Below are 19,156 nucleotides of genomic sequence, written 5' to 3' on the forward strand. Positions count from 1 at the left end.
TGGGTGTCGTACAACACGCAACTTAGCAGTTTTGACAGACAGCCCGTCAGTGAGGACACTTCTGCCCCGCACTGTAGTAGCACAACTGGGTGAGCACACGTTACTCAGAGCCACGGACCTGCTGCAGCCCATTTCCTCAGGAGGAGAGGCTGTACTCTGGAACCACAGCAGGCACACCACACCATCTACCAACTCCTTATCTGGGAAGTACTGTACTGCTAGGAAAGTAAAGGCGAATGGCTTCAAGTTCCTATGGGTAAGAGAACACATTACAATATCAAGGAGTTTTTGAAGACAAGAAATAGTCTAAAAAGATGCTTTTTAAACAATACCCCTTTCAATCCTATGAGTAAATAAACAATTTTTAAACTGGGATAAAGGTATGTTGCAAAATGTCCACATTAAAGTGATACTGCTTTGAGTTTTGATCCAGTAGTTACTTAAAACACTGTAACTGATCTTTGATTTCATTCACATCCACTCTTCTTCCACATTTAAATGTGTGCCCTGATTATTATAAAAATGATAAATACATGCCCTCTCTTAGTCAACTTAATGTGCCTTTGTATCCAGAGCAGAACCAGGAAACCTAAATTAAGAGCAAGTATATTCTTCAGCAGTGTTTTATTAAAAATAATTAAAAAGTACAAATATAAAATATATCTGAACAATTAAACTCCTGTATTTGTTTTTTGCTGTAAGAAAAGTATGTTCCAAACCTATGGTTTCAGTGGCTGCAGTGGCTGGTCCTAAGCACCTCAGAACTCGGTCCTGACCTCTCGTTTGCTACCTGGTGTTCCTTCTGTGTTCTCACAAAGGCCATCAGGCCACTGTCATTGAAAGGGTGAATTAATTCTTCAGCAGCAATAGCTTTATCGCCGTGTGCTTTCCCTCAGGGCTGTTGTTTATTACTCTGTAATGCAGGCTGAAGCCTTCAGAAGGCCTGATTATTTCTAAAAGGAGAAGGTAAAACCCAACCAGAACATAAGACTCTTTAGAAAATACCCACAATCCCTTTCAGAGAAACAAAGAAACAGTCTTAGTAAGATCAGTGTAATTGTATTCACCTCTGATAACTAAAAGCAGCGCTCTTAAGGTGACAACACTGACCACTGAAATCCAGTGGTCATAAACCCCATGATAAAACACACATTCCCGGTTTGATTACTGCAGCCAGGTCCCTGTTACAAGAAGCAGCCAATTTCCCTCTTCATACAGCTAGCAGTAAGGGAGAACGTGAATCAGAGGGAATGCCGTATTTTGGCAGATATGAAAAAATAAAATATCCACTTGCTGTACTTTTGTTGTTCCCAGCTTTTCAGTAAGCTAGGTGAGTCTGGGAGGCAAACTGGAAAAACAAGGGGGGACAAAAAAAAATAGTTTAGCAGCAGCAATCTGCTTGATCTTCTGGAACCAGCAATCCACTCTGTGTAGTCACTACTCTGGAGTGCAGCAGTGCAGGCTAACCACAGGTTAGAGCAGGGGCCTTCAAAACGTCACAACTCTGGGTACTTTCACTTTTGGTTTCTGCACCTTTGGCATTTCTGCAATTTCTTCATAATCTGCACTCATTCCAATGGCCCATCGTCCAACCGTAACCTGATCTGCAGAGTGAGACACAAGAGGTTACGGGAAGGCTAAGCATTGCCATTACATCAAACTTTTGCATTTCAGGGAGATCCGACCCGCAAAGGGCCTGTTATTACTTCACCAAAGATTTGTCCATGTCATTCTGGCCCTGAATCCAACTCTCCTTACAAAACTTTTTTTTTTTTTTAAATGTGTTTTCTAAACACCCTTTCTTCCCCCATGCGGATTGTCAAGGTTCAGAAATCACTACATTTTTTTTTCCTATTGGACTGTCCAAAGAAACATTCAAGTAGTATGCAAATGATGCATTAGCTCTCACATGAAGTCCAAATAACTCTTATGATGAACATTTCAGAATAAGTCGAGGAGAGACCCTCTCTATTATAGATGAAAAAACTCAGCCTGAGGAGACACAACAGAGCAAAATCTCCGTATCCCAACTCACATCAAGTCATTCCACCTGAAGAAACAAGTAGTGCCTAAACTTCTTTGCAGCTACCAGCTGTCTTCCTGTAACTTAAAAGTACTTTGCATGATGCAAAATTGTTCCAAAGAGTATTACAATTCTTACCAATAGTGTCACAGTTCCAACTAATTAAAATATTAACCAGCAATAATAGTTTTGAAACATTAGCGTAAAGGGTAAGATGTCCCTTGAGAAATTAACAGCAACTGTCAGTCTTCATTATGGACATAAAACTTAAAAAAAAAAAAAGAGAAGTAAAAAAAAAATTCCAGTTCTGCTTCACATATAATTTAGAACCTTACCACCAAAGAGCAGAAAGACTTGCACTGGACTTCACTAACAGCTGAAGTCTGCCATTTCCTGCAACAGCTGGCCCAGCTTTGAGCAACACTGCTCCTTACAAATATTTCTTTTCTCCTACTGCATCTGTACAGGTTTTTGATTTACAGAAACCATTAACCACACAAAGGTAGTTTGCCATCCATGTGGTGTGCAGAAATCCAACAAGGGCTACGTTACAAACTTTCAACTCAGCAGTCATCTGAGTGGTCACTTCCCAGCAATCTGCTGTGGCTGGTGAGTTTGGGGAAATTTTAGAGTCTTTTCATATCAAAAATTCCACCATACCAGTTAAGACTCAATCTCACTTGCTCTAAACTAGCAAAGCAGCATACATCTAGAATGTTACATACGGTCTCAGATGCAACTATGAAAGACCAGATACAGAAAATGGCTAAAGTATAGGCCTCTATTGCATCCACAAGTATTTCTTACATAGATACCATAGAAATACGGTCTCAGATGCAACTATGAAAGACCAGATACAGAAAATGGCTAAAGTATAGGCCTCTATTGCATCCACAAGTATTTCTTACATAGATACCATAGAAATGGTATATTATTAACCCAAAAGTTCTATAAGCCATACAAAGTAGAAAAATGCACAAACAAGTCACCACTTCAGCAACAGATTCATTCTTCAAACCTGTTTGACGCTTTTGCCTGCCTTAGCACAGCTTTTTTGGTATATATAACATACTTTTCCCACCCACACGAGGAACATGCAAGCAAGCTGCTTTATTAGCTGGTGAATCCAGATGGACAGATCTCCTGACTCCTCTTTCTCTCCTGTCTTGAATGACTTGGAACATTTGCCTGCACACGCAGCTTTTACAAGCTGCTAGTACCACCCCCTTGCAGCCAACATTGTATTTCGTTCCACCACTTCAAAGAGAAATCATCAAAAGAAGAAACTAGTTTTGTTCCACAGCTAAGTTATGAATAGCAGCATAAATACTGGCTAACAAATACATATTAGCTCATATTATCTTCAGAAACCCACATGCTACATTATTTTTTTTTAAAGGAACGTTCAAGTTTTGCATTGCAACGTAATGCCTCCTCCACATACCCCTTAATATAAGCACTCATTCCCAAAGGAAGGTCACCTTTGCTATTTGCAAGTTCTCTTTTCAAACCATTTTTTTCCTGACCAAAGTTGGGCAAAGCAGTAAGTAAGTATTACTTAATTGTGCACTCAAATTTCACTCTGTATACTCCCCTGCATCTCACCCGCATTCTGTTTTTCCGGACAGTCTTTTCTGAAGTGCTCCACAGATCCACAAAGTCTGCATCCACCACCTGGTAAGAGAAAGTTGTTGCTCATCTGGGAAAATCATGAACACCCCCTCCCCCCCCCCCCAAAAAAAAAAAAAAAAAAACCCCGACCCTCCCACACTACTTTGCTCTCACTCGTATACTGAAAAATCTCATTCTACTTATCTTATTTACAGGTTGTCACTACAGAAAAGGAAATGTCCCTATGGAGAGGTCTGTGGTCCTTGGCACAACGTTGTAACATTGTGGAGCAGATACGCAGCCAGCTTTGGAAGCCTGCAAAGACAGCTTCCTCTGCCTCCGCGTCTCTGACAGACAGAGCGAGCTGTTTGTAACCATACTGCTCTGTAAAGCATCACATACTACAGATTCCAGTCACCACATACTGAATATTTCTGATTTGTTGGAAGCTCTCTTTTTGATAAACTAAGCGGAATTCTGCTGAAATCCATACTCAAAGAACTTCTTAAATTAACAGGTGTTCCTGAGAGGCAGGAAATCCAACTGAGGTACTGTGATACAAAATATAAATTCCACTCATAATCCAAACATTGAAAGTAAAGTGATTTTTCTTCCAATTTAACTGTGCTCTAAGATCACCCTTTTGAGTTTACCAGACCTCAAGTTTATACTGGGAGACAGAATGCTATGTGTTAGTGCCAACAGCAAAACAGGGCAGAGCAGATTCTGAGTGAAATCTTCAAACCTGGATCACATTTCTCAATAAATTCTCTTAAACTGAAGATGTCCTCTTTCTAGTGAGAGCCCTTGTTTTGCGTGAACCACTCCCAAAGTCTTACGCTATAGTACAAGAATACATTTTTATCATGTACTTTCAGTATACGTACATACAAATACACACTATGTACCTACAGCCTATTATGATTTTGTTCCTTCGTGTGCCTCTAGATATTGCAATCACCAGCAAGTTCACATACTTTGCATCTCATATTGTCATTTAACATTGTTTACAATTAAAACAGCAAGCCCTAGGTAATCAATATTCTGAATTCCCTAGAATTAATCTGCTTTTACCAACAGTAAAAAATATGCAGAAATTCCTTTCAGTCAGATCCTCATTTGCTTGCAATGTTACTTTGTTCCATATCCATTAAGTATGAAAAATGTGTTTTGGTTTTAGTAAATGAGTACACTCACCTTCAGCATACAATCCTTTGGGATTATCTGGACATGACCTTGACAGATGCCCCATCTCACCACAGATGAAACATTTTGCATATGGAAATGCCCCTGCAAAATCCCACACAGCTTATGATCCACATTAAAAACTTTGTAAAGTCACAGACAACTGTGAACACACTATAATGACAATATTTTACTACACTCATACTATAAACATTACACTATCAAGTTCGTTGTTTTAATATTGTATTCCGTTAAATGTATTAACCTATCTCCTCAAAACAGTTAAATTACTAAAACGGAAGGCTTTTCTTTCAGTAGTCAGAAGAAAGCATCTCAAGAAATACAAACTTCTGAGACATACCAACCGCTGGATCTACTTTTGCTTTGCATTTGCTGATGTCATGTTCTGTGGATCCGCACCGGTAACAGATTCCTGTACCCATATCTTGACTTTCAAGTACTGCGGGGCAATCAGCAACACCATGGCCAGGTTCTCTACAGTGGAAACATACCTTTGAAAATAAAAATTAAGGTATATGCATTTTCAAAGACAGTTAGCATAGCAAAACACAGTGTTTTCAGGTAGATTACTAAAGAATTTACTTAGCAGATTACCACCTGTAGCCAGTAGACTTCTACTAGACCACTATTTCTCATGGCTGAAACCTTGAGTGTACTATGAGATATGCACCTTCAATGTTGAGATTTGTGGTTACACTAACATAAAAAGACAAGATTTTGTGAATGGCCCTCAAAGACTTGAAAATTCCAGTCTAACAAGGCCTTCCAGCTTTTCAGAAGGCAAACATATCACGGGATTTTTCTCCCCAAACAGCTAGACAGAACAGGTATTATACCTCAATCACAAAACAACTGTCAGTGGTCTATGCCATTAAACTGTATCGTTATGGGTACTCTTCTCCTTTTACCAACACCACCGTATAGGGTATTCACCCATTGGCAACCAAGTGCTCTGGATGAACGACAACACTTATTTTGACTACAGCACACCTCCACAAGATTTTTAAGTACAACTGCAGTAAGTGCTTAGGTGAATACAAGCAATGTTGCACCAGTCCTATGATTTACTCATTAAGAACTTGGCTATCCCAGGTTAATTAGTAGTAACTCTCTTTACTATGTTGCCAGTTACACTCAGCACAAATTTATGCTGAATGCATTTAAGTCCGTGCTGAGAGAACTCCTTTTAGACAGTCTCATTACAGTCTGCTAAAGATCTCGCTCCAATTCTCAAGCAGAAGACACTGCAGAAAGAGGCCCCAGAAAAGCAGGAACATTGTGCTGGCGAATTACATCTAGAAACGCACTGAATTAGTTTCACCCAGGAGACAGGAGGGGCTGTGAATCCATCATAAGCTAGCAAGTACAGTGTTAAACCGAAAAAGCCATGCTAAAGGCTAAGACTGAAGCCGAATATCACTGCTTGTTTCAAAGTCGGGTTGCTTAACGTTTTATAAACGTGAAACGCCATTTAGTACACGCTATGGGTCCAGCAGGTACGGCACTGGCCTCCTGGCTGCACAGCCTCCTGGCAGCGCCAGCAGAGCCCAGGGACTCCGCATTTCCCAGAGAGCGTCTCCCAAGTTTTTAACCGGCTGCCACGACCAGCAAACCCACCCCCCCCCGACTCAAGACAAAACTCACCATGGCATTTTTCTTCATTTCTTGCCTCTTCAGCCTCCTACTCTCCCGCCGCTTGTCCTTTTTCAAGGCTATGGCCACCTCCTCGTCCAGCCCAGCGCCGGCTGCTTCGGCCGCCTCGCCACCCGCCGAGCTCTGCCTCAGGAACGCCGCAAACCCGTTAACGTCTTCGTTCAGATAATCCTTTTTCTTTCTGTTCTTCTTCTTCCTCTTCTCTTGCTCCTTCTTCAGGCAGAGAGGGCCGGGGCGGCCCCCCGGCGCCACCATCTGCTCCCAGGGGGTGGCAGCCAGCGCCTTTTCGCCGGGCGCGCCGCTCCGGCGGGCCCACCTGGTCATGGCAGCGGCGCGGGCAGCTCCTGGGGGCGGCAGGCAATGGGTCAGGCGGCAGGCAGTGGGTCAGTGGGGCAGGGGGCCGGCAGCGCCCCGGGCAGCGCCCCACGGCCTCCCACAGGGCACGGCCTGCACCCACAGGGCGGCCGCGCTGCCTCAGCCCCGCCCGGCCCCTCGCCCGCCTCCTCAGGCGGCGGCGGGGGGGGCGACTTGCCGAGCCCCCTCAGCCCGCCCGAGGGGCGCCCCGGCAGCCGTCCGGTGCCGCCGGCGGAGGGCCCGGCCCCACGGGGCCGCGGGGAGGCCGCTCACCCGAGCCCGCCGCGGCAGCACAGACCGCCCGGCAGAGCGGCGCGCCGGAAGTGCAGCGGAACGCACCCGCCGCGCCGCCTGCGGGAGGGCGGGCGTGTCGCAGGACCGACACTGACGTCACTTCCGCCCGCCGCCCCCGCCCCCTGTGGCGCCGCACCGCCGCCATCTTGAGGCCCGGCTGTGCGGGGCTGGGGCGGTGAGGTGGAGCCGCTCTCCGGAGGGAGGTGCAGGCGCTATTGCCGGGGCCCGTCCGACGGCGAACGCGCGGGAGCGGCCGCAGGCGTCTCCCCGTGGCACAGCGCACCGGCCGCCGGCCCGGCAGCGGCTCTCCGCCTCGCCCCGTCACCGTAGTGCACTTGCGGGGTCGTGCTGCTTCCCCCCCTTTTCAGCCGTGCTGCCGAAACGCTTGTTGCCGTGGAGCCCTCACCTGCTCGTTAGCGTGTGTGCCGTTGTCCGTACGGCCTCTTTGAAACGGATGTGCCCCTAGTGCGAGCGTGCACCTGCAGTGTGTTCAGGCACTCCGAACCGCCTAGCCCGCTTCCAGACATTTAACTTTATCGCAGGGGTAAACGGAGTTGTGGGACATAGCCCTTTGCAGGCACCTGTGCCGCCCGGGGAGCTTTACTTTGGATGGGGGATGCGAGAGGGGAAAGACAGGCTTTTGCTTCGCTCTGCATGCACGCTGCAGAGATGTACAGAGCACGCGCAGGATTTCCTCACCACTCCTTAGCGATGCACTGAGGGACGTACGCTCTTACCCTGCTTGTGGTGAGGTCGTCCTCTTGGAAAGAAGTCCAAAACTTGTTTTGTTTCTTGATCATCTTTTTCCTTGCTCCTCAAAGTGGTCAAACCCTGCGACAGGCTTCCTGGAGAGGTGGTCAATGTCCCACGCCTTTTCAGTGTTTAAGAGGCATTTGGACAATGCCCTTAATAACCGTCCTTCAACTTTGGTCATCACTGTGAAGTGGTCAGGCAGTTTGGACTCGATGGCTGTTGTACACCCCTTCCAGCTGAACTATTCTGTTCTGTTCTCTTGTCATTTTCTTCCTACCTCCTTTCCCTACCAGTATGTACTGAGGAAATCTCTGCTGACATTTCTTCCCAGCCCTGCACTAGCAGAAGGGATTGAATGGGCAGTCATGTCCCAGCCTGGGCATTGCCTCTGTCACCTTGTTGGCAGGAGGCACATGCTTTCTGATGGGGGTAGAGCTCTGGGTCATATCCAGATCATTTGACCATCCAGGTAAATTTGCAAAGGGCAGGTGTGATGGGCTTTTTGTGAAAGGGTTGTGTTAATCCAGTTTCACTGGGTGTCCACAGGATGGCAAAACCCCACATGTCTGACCCTGGGGAGGCTGAGACGAAGCCCTCAGTCTGAAGCAGGATGTGCTCTTCAACTAAATGGCTGCAAATCCTTTTGAGGTGAGCAATACCTGTTCATTTCCCTGTGGATTTTTTTATCCTACTTGAACTAATTTTCAGAAATGCCTGAGCTGTTTTCCTTAGAAAAACAAGCTAAACCACAGTATCCTGAGAACAGTAGTACTTCCTCAGAGCAGATGTCCATGGCCTAATACTCTTGTCTCCGAAGTGGGCAACCATAAACATCATTAAAAGGAAGGCCTACAAGCTGTGCAAGTCTACTTGTGCCAGGGTCCTGGGGGTGTGCATTGCCCTCAGTGGCTGGGACTGGCCTCCCCTGGGACCACCAGCACCCCGTCTCCTGCCAAGGACACAGGGGATGTGTCTCAGCTTAGCCTGGGCCCTTCAGTCCCTGCCTGAGCCATGTTGTAGATGCGCCCATGCCTGCCCCTGTCTCGTGGCTGGGCCTGGGCCCTGCCCTGCAGAGAGCTGCCCTCCTGGAGGGACCCCTCAGACCCGCTCACAGCTTCTCACTCCAGGCACAGCACAGCATGACAGTTCTGTTCCCTTCTGTTCCTGGTGTTCACCATAGGTTTAATAACAACGATGTGACTGTTATTTGCCTGAAACACCAGGGCTTCCTTGGCTCCAAAAATGCTTTCAATGACACAAATCACAAAGGTTACAAGTGGAAACAGGATTTTCTTTTATTCTTCTGAATCTGTTACAGAGCCAATGCTCACAAGCATTAAGACAACACACGTGTAGCCAGGAGCAGGCTGGTGCATCCCTCAGTTCAGCTTGAAAAAACATCCCTTGCAGCCTGGCAAAGGAAAGGCACAGAGCCACGGAAAGAAGCAGCAGAGACACAGGCCAAGCAATGCCTGCTTGCTGAAGAGTGAGAGCTTCACGAATGAGGGCTGAAACTCACCACACAAAAGAGCAAGAAGAAGAAGGTGGTTTGTGGTGCCACAGGGTATTTTCCAAAGTATGGCACGTATTGATGACAAGCACACTTTTTGCCTTCAGAAACGTGCTCTGCCACTGTGCTTCTTGGCCAGGGATGCATGGAAAGTGATCTCATGCCTGCCCTGCGCTTGCCTTACGTGCGGGGAGAGCTGGAAAGGGGCAGCTCCTGATGGGGCAGCGAGCCTGAAGCCCTGCCAAGCAGACACTGTTTGGCACCAGGCAGAAGCCCTGGGGAAAGGGAGCCGAGGGCAGAGCAGAGCTGGCTCCTGCCAAGGCTTGCGATGGGCAAGAGAGCCAGAGCGCCAGGGCACCGGGGTGCCTCGGGGGTGTGAGAGCAGTGGGCAAGAACCTGGCCGAAAGGGCCCCGAGGAGCCCTGGCCAGGGGCTGTGCTCAGTGCTACAGAGGAAAAGCAGCAACCCGCGGGGGCCATGCTGTGCCCTGCCCCCCACCCCCCGGGAGCCTCGAAAGCTTCGTGGGGCACCAGCAGCAGGCACCTCACCAGAACGGCCCGAAGGAGCCCTGGCCAGGGGCCCTGCTCAGTGCTGCAGAGGCAGGCAAAAAGACCCTGGGCAGGGACACTTGCTTGCCCGCTGCGGGGGAAAAAAAGCCTTCCTCCCCCCAGCTGCAGGGCATGAGAGGCCATCTTCATGGGGCATGAGCAGCAGGCGGTGACCTGGCCCAAGGGACCCGAGGAGCCCTGACAAGTGGTCGCGCTCAATGCTGCAGAGGAAGGCAAAAAAACCCCGGGGGCCAGTGCCAGCGTGCCCCGGGTGAAAATTCCTTCCTGACCCCAGGCAGCGCGGGCGATCGGCTGTTCCCTGAGCATGTGAGCAGTACCTGCTTCCTTGTCCCATGGGCTGGGCATGCCTCCCGGGAGATGCCCAAGCCCTATTCTACCTCAACCCAGAGCCAGCTTCCAAGGGTGACCAAACAACCCTGGCCTGAACGACCTGGGGGGCAAGAATCCTTCCTGTGCCTGGCAGGGCACCAGTGGGTGCTCCAAAGCTCTGGGACTTCTGGCAATATCTCTGCATCCCATAACTCATGGCCACTGCCCCTGGCTTCATGAGGAACGAGGATGGCGAGCTCTGCAGTGCTCCTCAAGAAGATATTCCCTTGGTGTTGCCATGGCTGTCCAGCTGAAAAGACCTGATAGCCTTGGGCACCTCCAGGTGTTGGTGGTTCTTCTCATCCCCTGAGGGGCTTGCGTCTGCTCCCTGAAGGCAGAAGCGAGATTTCCATCCATCAGATGAACTTTGAACATGGCCCTGCCAGAATCTGCCCTTGCAGCAGAGAAGCTCCAGCAGCCTCATCCAGTGTTCTCCAGTCTCCCTCCCTCAGACCCCAGGGAATCCCACCGGCCCCTTGAGGCTTTCTTCTCCTATGTCTTCATGCCGGCCCCAGGCCAGCTCTGGCAGGGAGACACTGAACCATGCCCCTTTTGTACCCCCGGGGCACTGTGACTGCTGTGTTGCCAGGTTATAGCACTGTGACACAGGGGTGACACAGGGGTGACACAGCCCCCCCGCGCAGCCCAGCCCCTGCCCAGCACCCCTGGGAGGAAAGGCTTTGGGGGTGCCAGCCCTGAGGCAGCTCCTGTGCCCAGGAGGCCCAGGGGGCTGTCCCTGCCCTTGGTGGCCATGCACAGGGCACAGTGGCTGGTCATCCCTCTCCATCCATCTGGACGGCCAGACTGTGTAAAGGGCATTTACACCGGGATTTTACACTTTACATTATATTTACATGCAGGCTAAGGAGCTGGGAGGATGGTGAGGGGTGGCAGGAGCTGCTCTCCATGTGCACCTTTCTCTGGGCCAGCTGCTTCCTCGGCTTCTCAGAGTGGGGCAGGTGAACAGGCACCGCAGCTAGTGCCGACGGAGCGCCTGTACCCTGGTGTGTAGGGGAGCGCCGTGCTGTGCTCCCGTCACAGCGCAGGGCGACATTGCTGGCGTGCAGCCAAGGAAGGGCAGATGGCAGAGGCTGGAGCACTGCCACTGATGAGCCTGCTTGGTGGCTTGCTGAGTGCGCGTGGGACAGTCCTAACCTTGGGCCGGTGGCCTCTGCTGACTCCTCCCTGTATGCAGCTGCACTCGCAGTTTTGACACTAGCGTGCTTCACAGTACACCAGACTCTTTGCAGATGGGGAGCAGTGCTGGTGCAGTTATGCCATTTTAGATGGTTGTATTGTTCAGTGACGTCATTCTTGTCTAGATGGGGTTTATCTTCCACCAAGAGCAATGCTGGGGCACCGAAGTGGTCCCTACCTCCACCATGCAGCCGTGAAGCCAACTCGAACCTTCAGCTGAAAAAAAAAAATACAGAAAAAATTACAGCTTTCTCAGAGGATAGCTTTTTGAAACATAATGTATGACACATTTTGCTGTCTCCGAACTACTCCCTTAAGATTCACAGAGTAAATCTCCAGGACCATATATAGCAATTAAATAAATGTTTATAAATCCAGTAAGATTTTTTTTTCTCAAGACAGTCTTCTGCTTCTTGTACTTTTAGCATTTCACTAGATGTCCATTACTTTTCCTGGTAATCTTGAGATGATGTTGCACGGACAGCTGGGCACCGTTCGTTCTGTATTAGTTACCCTTAATAGTTGCATCTCCCTAGAGAAACTGCCTTGCTGCATTTTGCTGATATTCCGGAGCTTTGCTTCCACTAGAGGGAGATGTGCACAAAGCGTGCGTCGGATCTTGCGGTTAAACTTCTTCATTGCCAGCAAGAGCAGTCACAGATTTAAGAATAATCAGAGTGCATTTACTGCAGGTAAGAATAATTGATCAACGGCGTTTGAGATCCACTGTTAATAAGCTAGGAAATAAAATCAGAAAAAATCAGGTTTTCATTTACATTTAAAAATAGCTAATTTGTCAATGTGGTTAGTTCACCCTCAACATGAGATGCCAGTTGTTCCTTCAATGTACTGCCAGCAAGCCTGTGGATTAGAAATCATGGCCAAAGCTGATTCATACAGCCAGAAAGGACTACTAGAACAGGTGCCAATGGCCCAAGGGTAGGGAAGATAAAGGCAATCAAGGTTCCTATGGGCATCACACTTCACACATATTTCAGGCATATGTATGCATGTATTTCTTAGGCTGAGTCATGATTAGCTGTGTATTGATGTGTTAGAAGGTTTTTAAATGATTGCTAGGTTGTTTTTTTTTTAAAAGCTGAAGTAAAGTGCCTGCTAATCTGTATGTAGTGTAGTGGCTGGATTAATTTTATGTATTACAGGGGACTGATTTACTTGTCAAATGACAAGAAAATACGCACACACATACATTGATTTACATCTGTCTATCTATGTCCATCTGTCCATCAGCTTATTTTTACTGAGTGGAGACAGCAGTGTGCTTCCTGGTGCATACAGGCTGTTCTCTGCTTTTGCTTCGGTGCAGGCTTTTGTTTGGCTGCAGCCTCCCCTTTTCTCCTTCCTGAGCTCACAACAGACAGGTCGTCAGTCGCCGTGCTGGACATGGAAATGGGTGTAGAGAAAAGCTGAAGAACAGCATAAGCAAGACCAATGAGAAGGGACTTGCCTTGCTTTCTGTTCTGCTGAATTTAAGTATTAAACGTGTTGGTTTTTTCAGTGTGAAATTTTACACGTGTGCCTGGGCAGGATCAGTGGCCCTTAGGATCACTGACCAGCTTTGCAGGCAGTGGTAAAGGCTGTTTATTACCTTTCTACTATATCACTAAGGCAGTATTTCCCCCACAAAGGTCACTTCTTTGAAAGTGACCACACCTGTTTAAATTTGCATTGGTTTAGGATTGTTCCAATTTGACATTGGTTGGCTGGGAATTCTGTACACAGGCAGCCAGTGAAAAAATGAGCAAGACAGCAGTCATACAAATAATTGTAAAATTTTCTTGCCTTTTTTGTCATATTTTACTAAAAGACAGCAAATTATCCATCCACAGCAGTGTTCACAGCAGCACAGTTTAATGCCTCTCTTAGGAGACTTTCTTTCATCACAAACATGAAATGCTTTGAAGATCTGAGACAACAGAATTGGAAATCGGGACCAGTGAATCCCGTAGCATCTTTGGTAACTTGGGATGGAATGCTGTGGAGTATTGTGGTTTGAAACGTTTGATGTTAGTAATCAGGGAAAAAGGAGCATGTGCAAATCCTTCTCTCTCCTTCAAAGACGCTTTTTTTTTTTTTGGTTCACCCATTATTGTATCAAATCACATAATTGAAGGCCTGGCTTGGCATTCTTCAGCCCATGTCTGTGGGACTTGTCCTCTTAGATCACAACAGTACATCTGAAAGAAGCATGTCTTGGGAAGATGGCAATCTGGGAGGACTGACTCAAAAAGTGGCAGTGGTAAGATGCTAGGCAGGGTCTGTGGTGTAGGTTCAGGGCAGTGAAAAATGCAAAAGAACAAGAAGAATGCCATGGTAAGAAATTGTGAAGGAATACCAAGGGAAAATGTTCTGCCTGCGAACCCCAGGATTCACAGTAGTGCTTTGGCTCCTTTACAAAACTGAGATGACGCAGGTGCATTTTGGGGGCCCGAAGAAAGACTGTACTAAATTGGAAAAGAAATACAAAGATGTCCCCTGTGGTCTGGTGTTTGATACAGGTACAACCGTGAAGCTGAATGTGTCACAGCATCAAGTTCTTTATGAAGCTTGACAAGTGACTTTGGTTTTGTTCTGACTGATAATGTTCATAATCCTCAAACACCAAAAAGGGAAGTTTTGTCAGCTGAAGACATCCAAGAGGCTTTAGTTGTACTTACATATGACTGATGGTATCTTTGTTCACTCTTTTTTTGCCTGTGTTGTTTGGATAGTTCATACTATTTGCCAGAGTGTCAGGGTGAATTTTTCCTCATTGTTTTAATTTCAATTTAAGTCTGGGGAGATAAAGGAAAAAGTAAGTCCTGTTTCTGCTCTAATTCTTTTATGTCTGCAGTATTCTGAGGGCTCCGGTACAGGGGTTCACTTTGTTGTGTTCACCATAAACTGAACAGATTTTTTTTATTTTTTTTTTGGGGGGGGTGGGGTGGGGAGAGGGGCTTTCTTGTCTGTGTTAAATAATTACATGTAATGTATTTAATCTTAAATATTTATGGATATAAATTGCTCCAGCCGAGGCTGCCTTACTTTCAGTAAGCCTGCTCAGCTGACCCATCACCCTGTATTTATTTCCATCAGTCTGTGTTGCTTGTGTCTCTAATTCTTTTGGGATATTTAACAAGTGCTTAAATGTGTTGGTTAATCAACTCACATATGTTGCTGGATCAACTCACATATTTAAAGGTTTATATTTAGACAAGTGCTTAACTGCCTCGAGTTACTGAATCCTTTAGAGGTTAGCCTGTGGTCAGGTATTTTGTTTAGTTGCTTTACACTGCAAAGAAGCCCTGCTAGTTACTATTTCTATATCAAAATTAAAATCTGGGAAACATGGTTCAAGTGAAGTAGGATTATTAGATATGCACATAGTCATGATAGCACAAGAATTTTCCCAGGTATTAGTTTTGATGGCTGCCTGTTAAGGAAACACTGTTTTCTCATATAATTTTTGATTTTTCAGAAACACACAGGCAGGGACTATATGACACAGCACTACATTTTAACTAATATCTTAATATCACAGAGTAAGTTTTAATTTCTCGTGTTGAAGATATGAAAGAATTAAGAAATGGAGAATGGATTATCTGCAATTCACTGGCATACATTTGGATTCAGTGGCCTGCTAGGTAGTCTTTTGAACATATGGGCCTTTTTGGACTTTAAAAATACAGATACTAATTATTTTTAGTGTGGTTATCATTGGTGTCCATGAGGTGGATACATTTTCCTGAAAATTCTGTTTATGTCCCCGTTGCCAAATGACCATCAATATAACTGAGAGGAAATGCTGGTTCAGAAAGCAGAGCTACAAAACTGGAACAAGAGCTAAAACAGACGCTTTTAAAAAAGGTATAGACAGAAAACTTACAGACAAAATTTTAATTTCAAACAAGAATAAGTGTGTGCACAAAATGAGCTGAAATTAACTGGCTTCATTAATCAGCTTTTTTCCCTTTTGTCTAAGAAGCTCTCAGATCCATCTGATTTCCCACAAAAATTGGTAGGTGAAGAAAATATGTTCATTACCCTTCTCTACTGAGAAACTTAATATGTAATAGAGCTGGTATTTTCTCATTAGAAGCCCAGTTTTATTCTATAATAATTTATACTGAGTCATTTAAAAATGCAGTATCAGTCAGCATCAATATGCTGTGCAGTAGATGTATGTATGTTTGTGCCTTTTGGAAGACTTGACTTGGGAGAACTTCTGTATTATACTTGGTGCACTTTGGTGTATGTCATGTCTTCAGGCATATTTGCAGGCAAAAGAAATGGCTGTTTAAAGTCTTTAATCTTTTAATTGAGCCTTAAGCTGAAAGTAAACTGTAGAAGGCATTGCAGTAGAAAGATGAACATTAATTATTTTGGCAGGTCTTAAATTACATTCCAAAAAGTCTTACTAGTAAAGTAATTTTGCATATAAATATTAGCTGCAAGTCGTTCCCCATGTTATCTTCTACCTTTTTTTGATATTTCCAGAGAAAAATTACCTCAGGTCTATTCAGGTATGCATTAACCTTGTCAGAGTGACAGTTTCGTGAACTTTCGAAGTCCGTCTAGTCAGTTTTTGTTAGGACAGCGAATGATTTTAGGTGTAAGGTGTCGTGAGTGAAATCAATTACAACTGTCATAGCTGCAGGCTTGGGTCTTAAGCTTTTAAATCAGGCTTCAGCAAATAAAACAGTTCCATGCATGTAGTCCTGCCTACCAAAGTCTTCATTACAGGGAACCCTCCTAGGGAGGCATGAATTTTGTTTGCTCTTTCCATGAGTTATATGAGCACCAGTGCATGGAATAAAGCCAAAAATCAGAGATACCACAGTAGGTCAGTCTTCAACCAGTCTGTTGCTGCTGTAAGGCACACTGTGTTGTATTTCTTGGGTGAAAAGGCAGTGCTACAGTAAATCCCCCACTGTCTTGCTGTTTTTCTGTACTGACAACTCATATGCAGCCCTCTAGTGATGGATAGACTTTACAGTTTAACAGAAAACTGAAGAGCTCCAGGCAGTATGTGTTTGTTCAATAGCTTGTTTGGTCACATGAATCCTACCTGTTAATATATGGAAATGAGTCTTTTGCGTATGTTGTAGGAGTAACTGAGTTAATCTTGCGAGCAGTGTAAGGGTCATGGAGAGCGAGGAAGATCACAGAAGTGAAACATGTAGATGGCAGATAACAAGCCTCTGCAAAATAATCCATATGAGGAAGAGTATTTTGATAGTGAAGGACACACTTGGAAACCAACAATAGAGAGAAAGCCACACTTTAACTGTAGCAGATGGCAAATAGTATCAGGGTGTCTGTATTTTGTGCAGACTTACAATTCCATGTCTGGTCAGAGCACAGAATGCCCAGGGCGTTTCACTGCCTTATTGCTCATCTGCAGGCATTTTGCGATAATCTATTCAGTCATGGGATTGCAGAATTATGTAGGCTGAAGGTCTGGAGGTGATCTGGTCCAACACACCCCACCCATCCCACCCACACACCCCCACCCAACACCAAAAGCAGGGTCAACTCAGATCAGATTGCTTATGACCTTGTTCCTTGAGTTTTGGGTGTCTCCAAGTCTGTTTTAGTGCTTGACCACCCTCATAGTGCAAAAGGTCTTCTAACATCTAGCTGGAATTTCCAGTGTCCCAGCTTGTGTGTGTTGCCTCTTGTCCTGTCATTGTGCACCTCCAGGAAGAGTCTTGACCTTGTCTTCTCTGCATCCTCTGATGCGGACAGTTGTGAACATAAGTAAGATCTCCCCTTAGCCTTCTTTTCTCCAGACTAAACAAACCCTGCCCCCTCAGCCTCACATCATGCTCTAGCCCCCTTGACGCTCTTTTGGCCCTTTTTTCCAGGACTTGCTGCAGCTTGTTGCTGTCTTTCCTGTACTGAGGAAGCTCAAAACTGGACGTGGTACTCCAGATGAAGTCACAGGAGTACCAAAGGGAGGGGAAACAATCATGTCCCTCAAGCTATTGGCTACACATGTATAATATAGCCCAGCATGGGCACGCTGCTGACTCATGTTCAACTTGCTGCCCACCAGGACCCTAAGTCTTTGCAAAGCTCCTTCCACCCAGTTGTTCCCCAGCTTGTGCTGTTGCATGGAGTTGCTCCAGCCTAGGTGCAGGACTTGGTCTCTGCCTCTGTTGAACTTTGTGAGATTTCTGTCAGCCCATTTCTACAGTGAAATGCCATCTGAAGAGCAGCCCTGCTGTCCTGTGTACCGGCAGTTTCCTTTTATTTAGCACTAGAGGTTGACTGGCTGACCATGTAATGCACATCATCATCCAGGTCATTATTAAAGGTATTAAAACAGTATCATCAGCTCCAATATCAACCCCACAGGAATGCTGAGCTCTCAGAAAACGGCTGCCAGCTGGACTTCATACCACTGCCTAGCAGCAGTTTGCATGCCAATAGGAGGAAAGCAAGCAGCGGCTATAATCTGAGCTCATTTGGCCCACAATCGAATTTTGTGTTGATCTGAGTGTTTTGGAGCGAGTGTTTTGGAGAGCTAATAGTGAAGTCTTTCCGGTTTTGTTTGCCTTCAATGTGAAATCAGCAGAAGCTTCTTTCCCTCCACCAGAATTACTATTATTAACCACCAGCTCGAAAGCTGGTAGCAAAATGTTAGGGAATGTACCCAGCACTGATGAGGAAGAAGCAGCAATCATACGGAGGCTTCAACCTACTTTATATGCAACAGCTCTCCTGAGCAGGAAAGAAGAGCATGCCATGATGCTGATTTCCAAGAGCTGCTAATTCACCATCTAGCTTTCAATTATCTTCCAACTGTGATTATTAGTCTGTAACTGGTTATGGCCTGGCTATCTAGCTCTTCAGATATGACTCACAGAAAAACCTTCTCAAGGGGCTTTGAACCAGGCTGCCATTGTACAGTAGATGCTAGCTGAGAGGTTTCAGGTGAAGATGCTTTGTTAAGGGAGTTCCTACCACATGATAATTGAACTAAGACTAACACACATTTTCTCAATGTTTTCTCAGACTTTACACTGCGTGAGGTGTAAGCTCAAGGTGCTGCAATTGGCTCCAGAGCACCAGTTCAGACATTACTGGTCTGCATGTCCTAGATGTACCATACCTACAGTAGCAATGGGCACCGCAGCAGTGTCGTTTTGCTGTCTACACAGACCTGAAACATTTTCTGCTGATACTACTCCCAACTCAACAGCAACACAGACAGTACATTCATCACAGCATGTTTTGACTTTTTTTTTTTTTTTTTTTTTTTTTTTACTGAAAGCTGGCGCTTTTAGTGTGGTTACTGTGAAATACTCAGTATGTTTCAATACGCAGAAAAGAAGGAATCAGTGGGATTGTTAGTGTCTGCTGGTTTTTGTTTCCACCACGTAGTGGTGAGCATCTTACTCGGAGTGGCAGTACATCCTAGTGATGGTTAGCTGAGCCTGGCCCCATTGCCTCGAACCTGAAAACCTCAGGAGAAGACTAGGAGAGGCCATGCTAGACAGGTTTGCACTGGATGCAGAATATCAGCAGACTGATCTGTCTGCTGGGTTCTGGGCCAGCTTGCTGCAGCCCAGTGCCACAGGCCAGAAGTGATGCCTGAGGGAAACAGCTGAGA

General features: G+C 46.0%; 1 protein-coding gene and 1 long non-coding RNA gene across 2 annotated transcripts; one reads left to right on the forward strand and one right to left on the reverse strand.

Annotated features, from left to right (window-relative positions):
• Nucleotides 1-607: 607 nt before the first annotated feature.
• ZCCHC9 (zinc finger CCHC-type containing 9) lies at nucleotides 608-7,187 on the reverse strand. The gene is made up of 5 exons (XM_005444545.4): nucleotides 6,485-7,187; nucleotides 5,181-5,331; nucleotides 4,832-4,924; nucleotides 3,629-3,697; nucleotides 608-1,604 (listed from the first exon to the last, which is right to left on the reverse strand). The coding sequence occupies exons 1-5, from the start codon at nucleotides 6,815-6,817 to the stop codon at nucleotides 1,489-1,491; spliced, it is 762 nt and encodes a 253-aa protein (XP_005444602.2). The 5' UTR covers nucleotides 6,818-7,187; the 3' UTR covers nucleotides 608-1,488.
• A 1,171-nt stretch (nucleotides 7,188-8,358) lies between these two features.
• On the forward strand, nucleotides 8,359-9,514 carry LOC114017348 (uncharacterized). Its single transcript, XR_008730332.1, has 2 exons — nucleotides 8,359-8,542; nucleotides 9,213-9,514. It is a non-coding gene; the product is annotated as an uncharacterized LOC114017348 (long non-coding RNA).
• The last annotated feature ends 9,642 nt before the right edge of the window (nucleotides 9,515-19,156 follow it).

The sequence above is a fragment of the Falco cherrug genome, chromosome Z (assembly GCF_023634085.1).
Source record: "Falco cherrug isolate bFalChe1 chromosome Z, bFalChe1.pri, whole genome shotgun sequence".
In the NCBI taxonomy this organism is placed as follows: Eukaryota; Metazoa; Chordata; class Aves; order Falconiformes; family Falconidae; genus Falco; species Falco cherrug.

Coding starts and splice junctions, on each gene's coding strand:
- ZCCHC9 (XM_005444545.4), bottom strand. CDS start 6,817: ATGACCAGGTGGGCCCGCCGGAGCGGCGCGCCCGGCGAAAAGGCGCTG. Junction 4,925..5,180: donor AAAAGTAGATCCAGCGGTTG/GTATGTCTCAGA, acceptor GGGATTTTGCAG/GGGCATTTCCATATGCAAAA. Junction 3,698..4,831: donor CAAAGGATTGTATGCTGAAG/GTGAGTGTACTC, acceptor TTCTCTTACCAG/GTGGTGGATGCAGACTTTGT.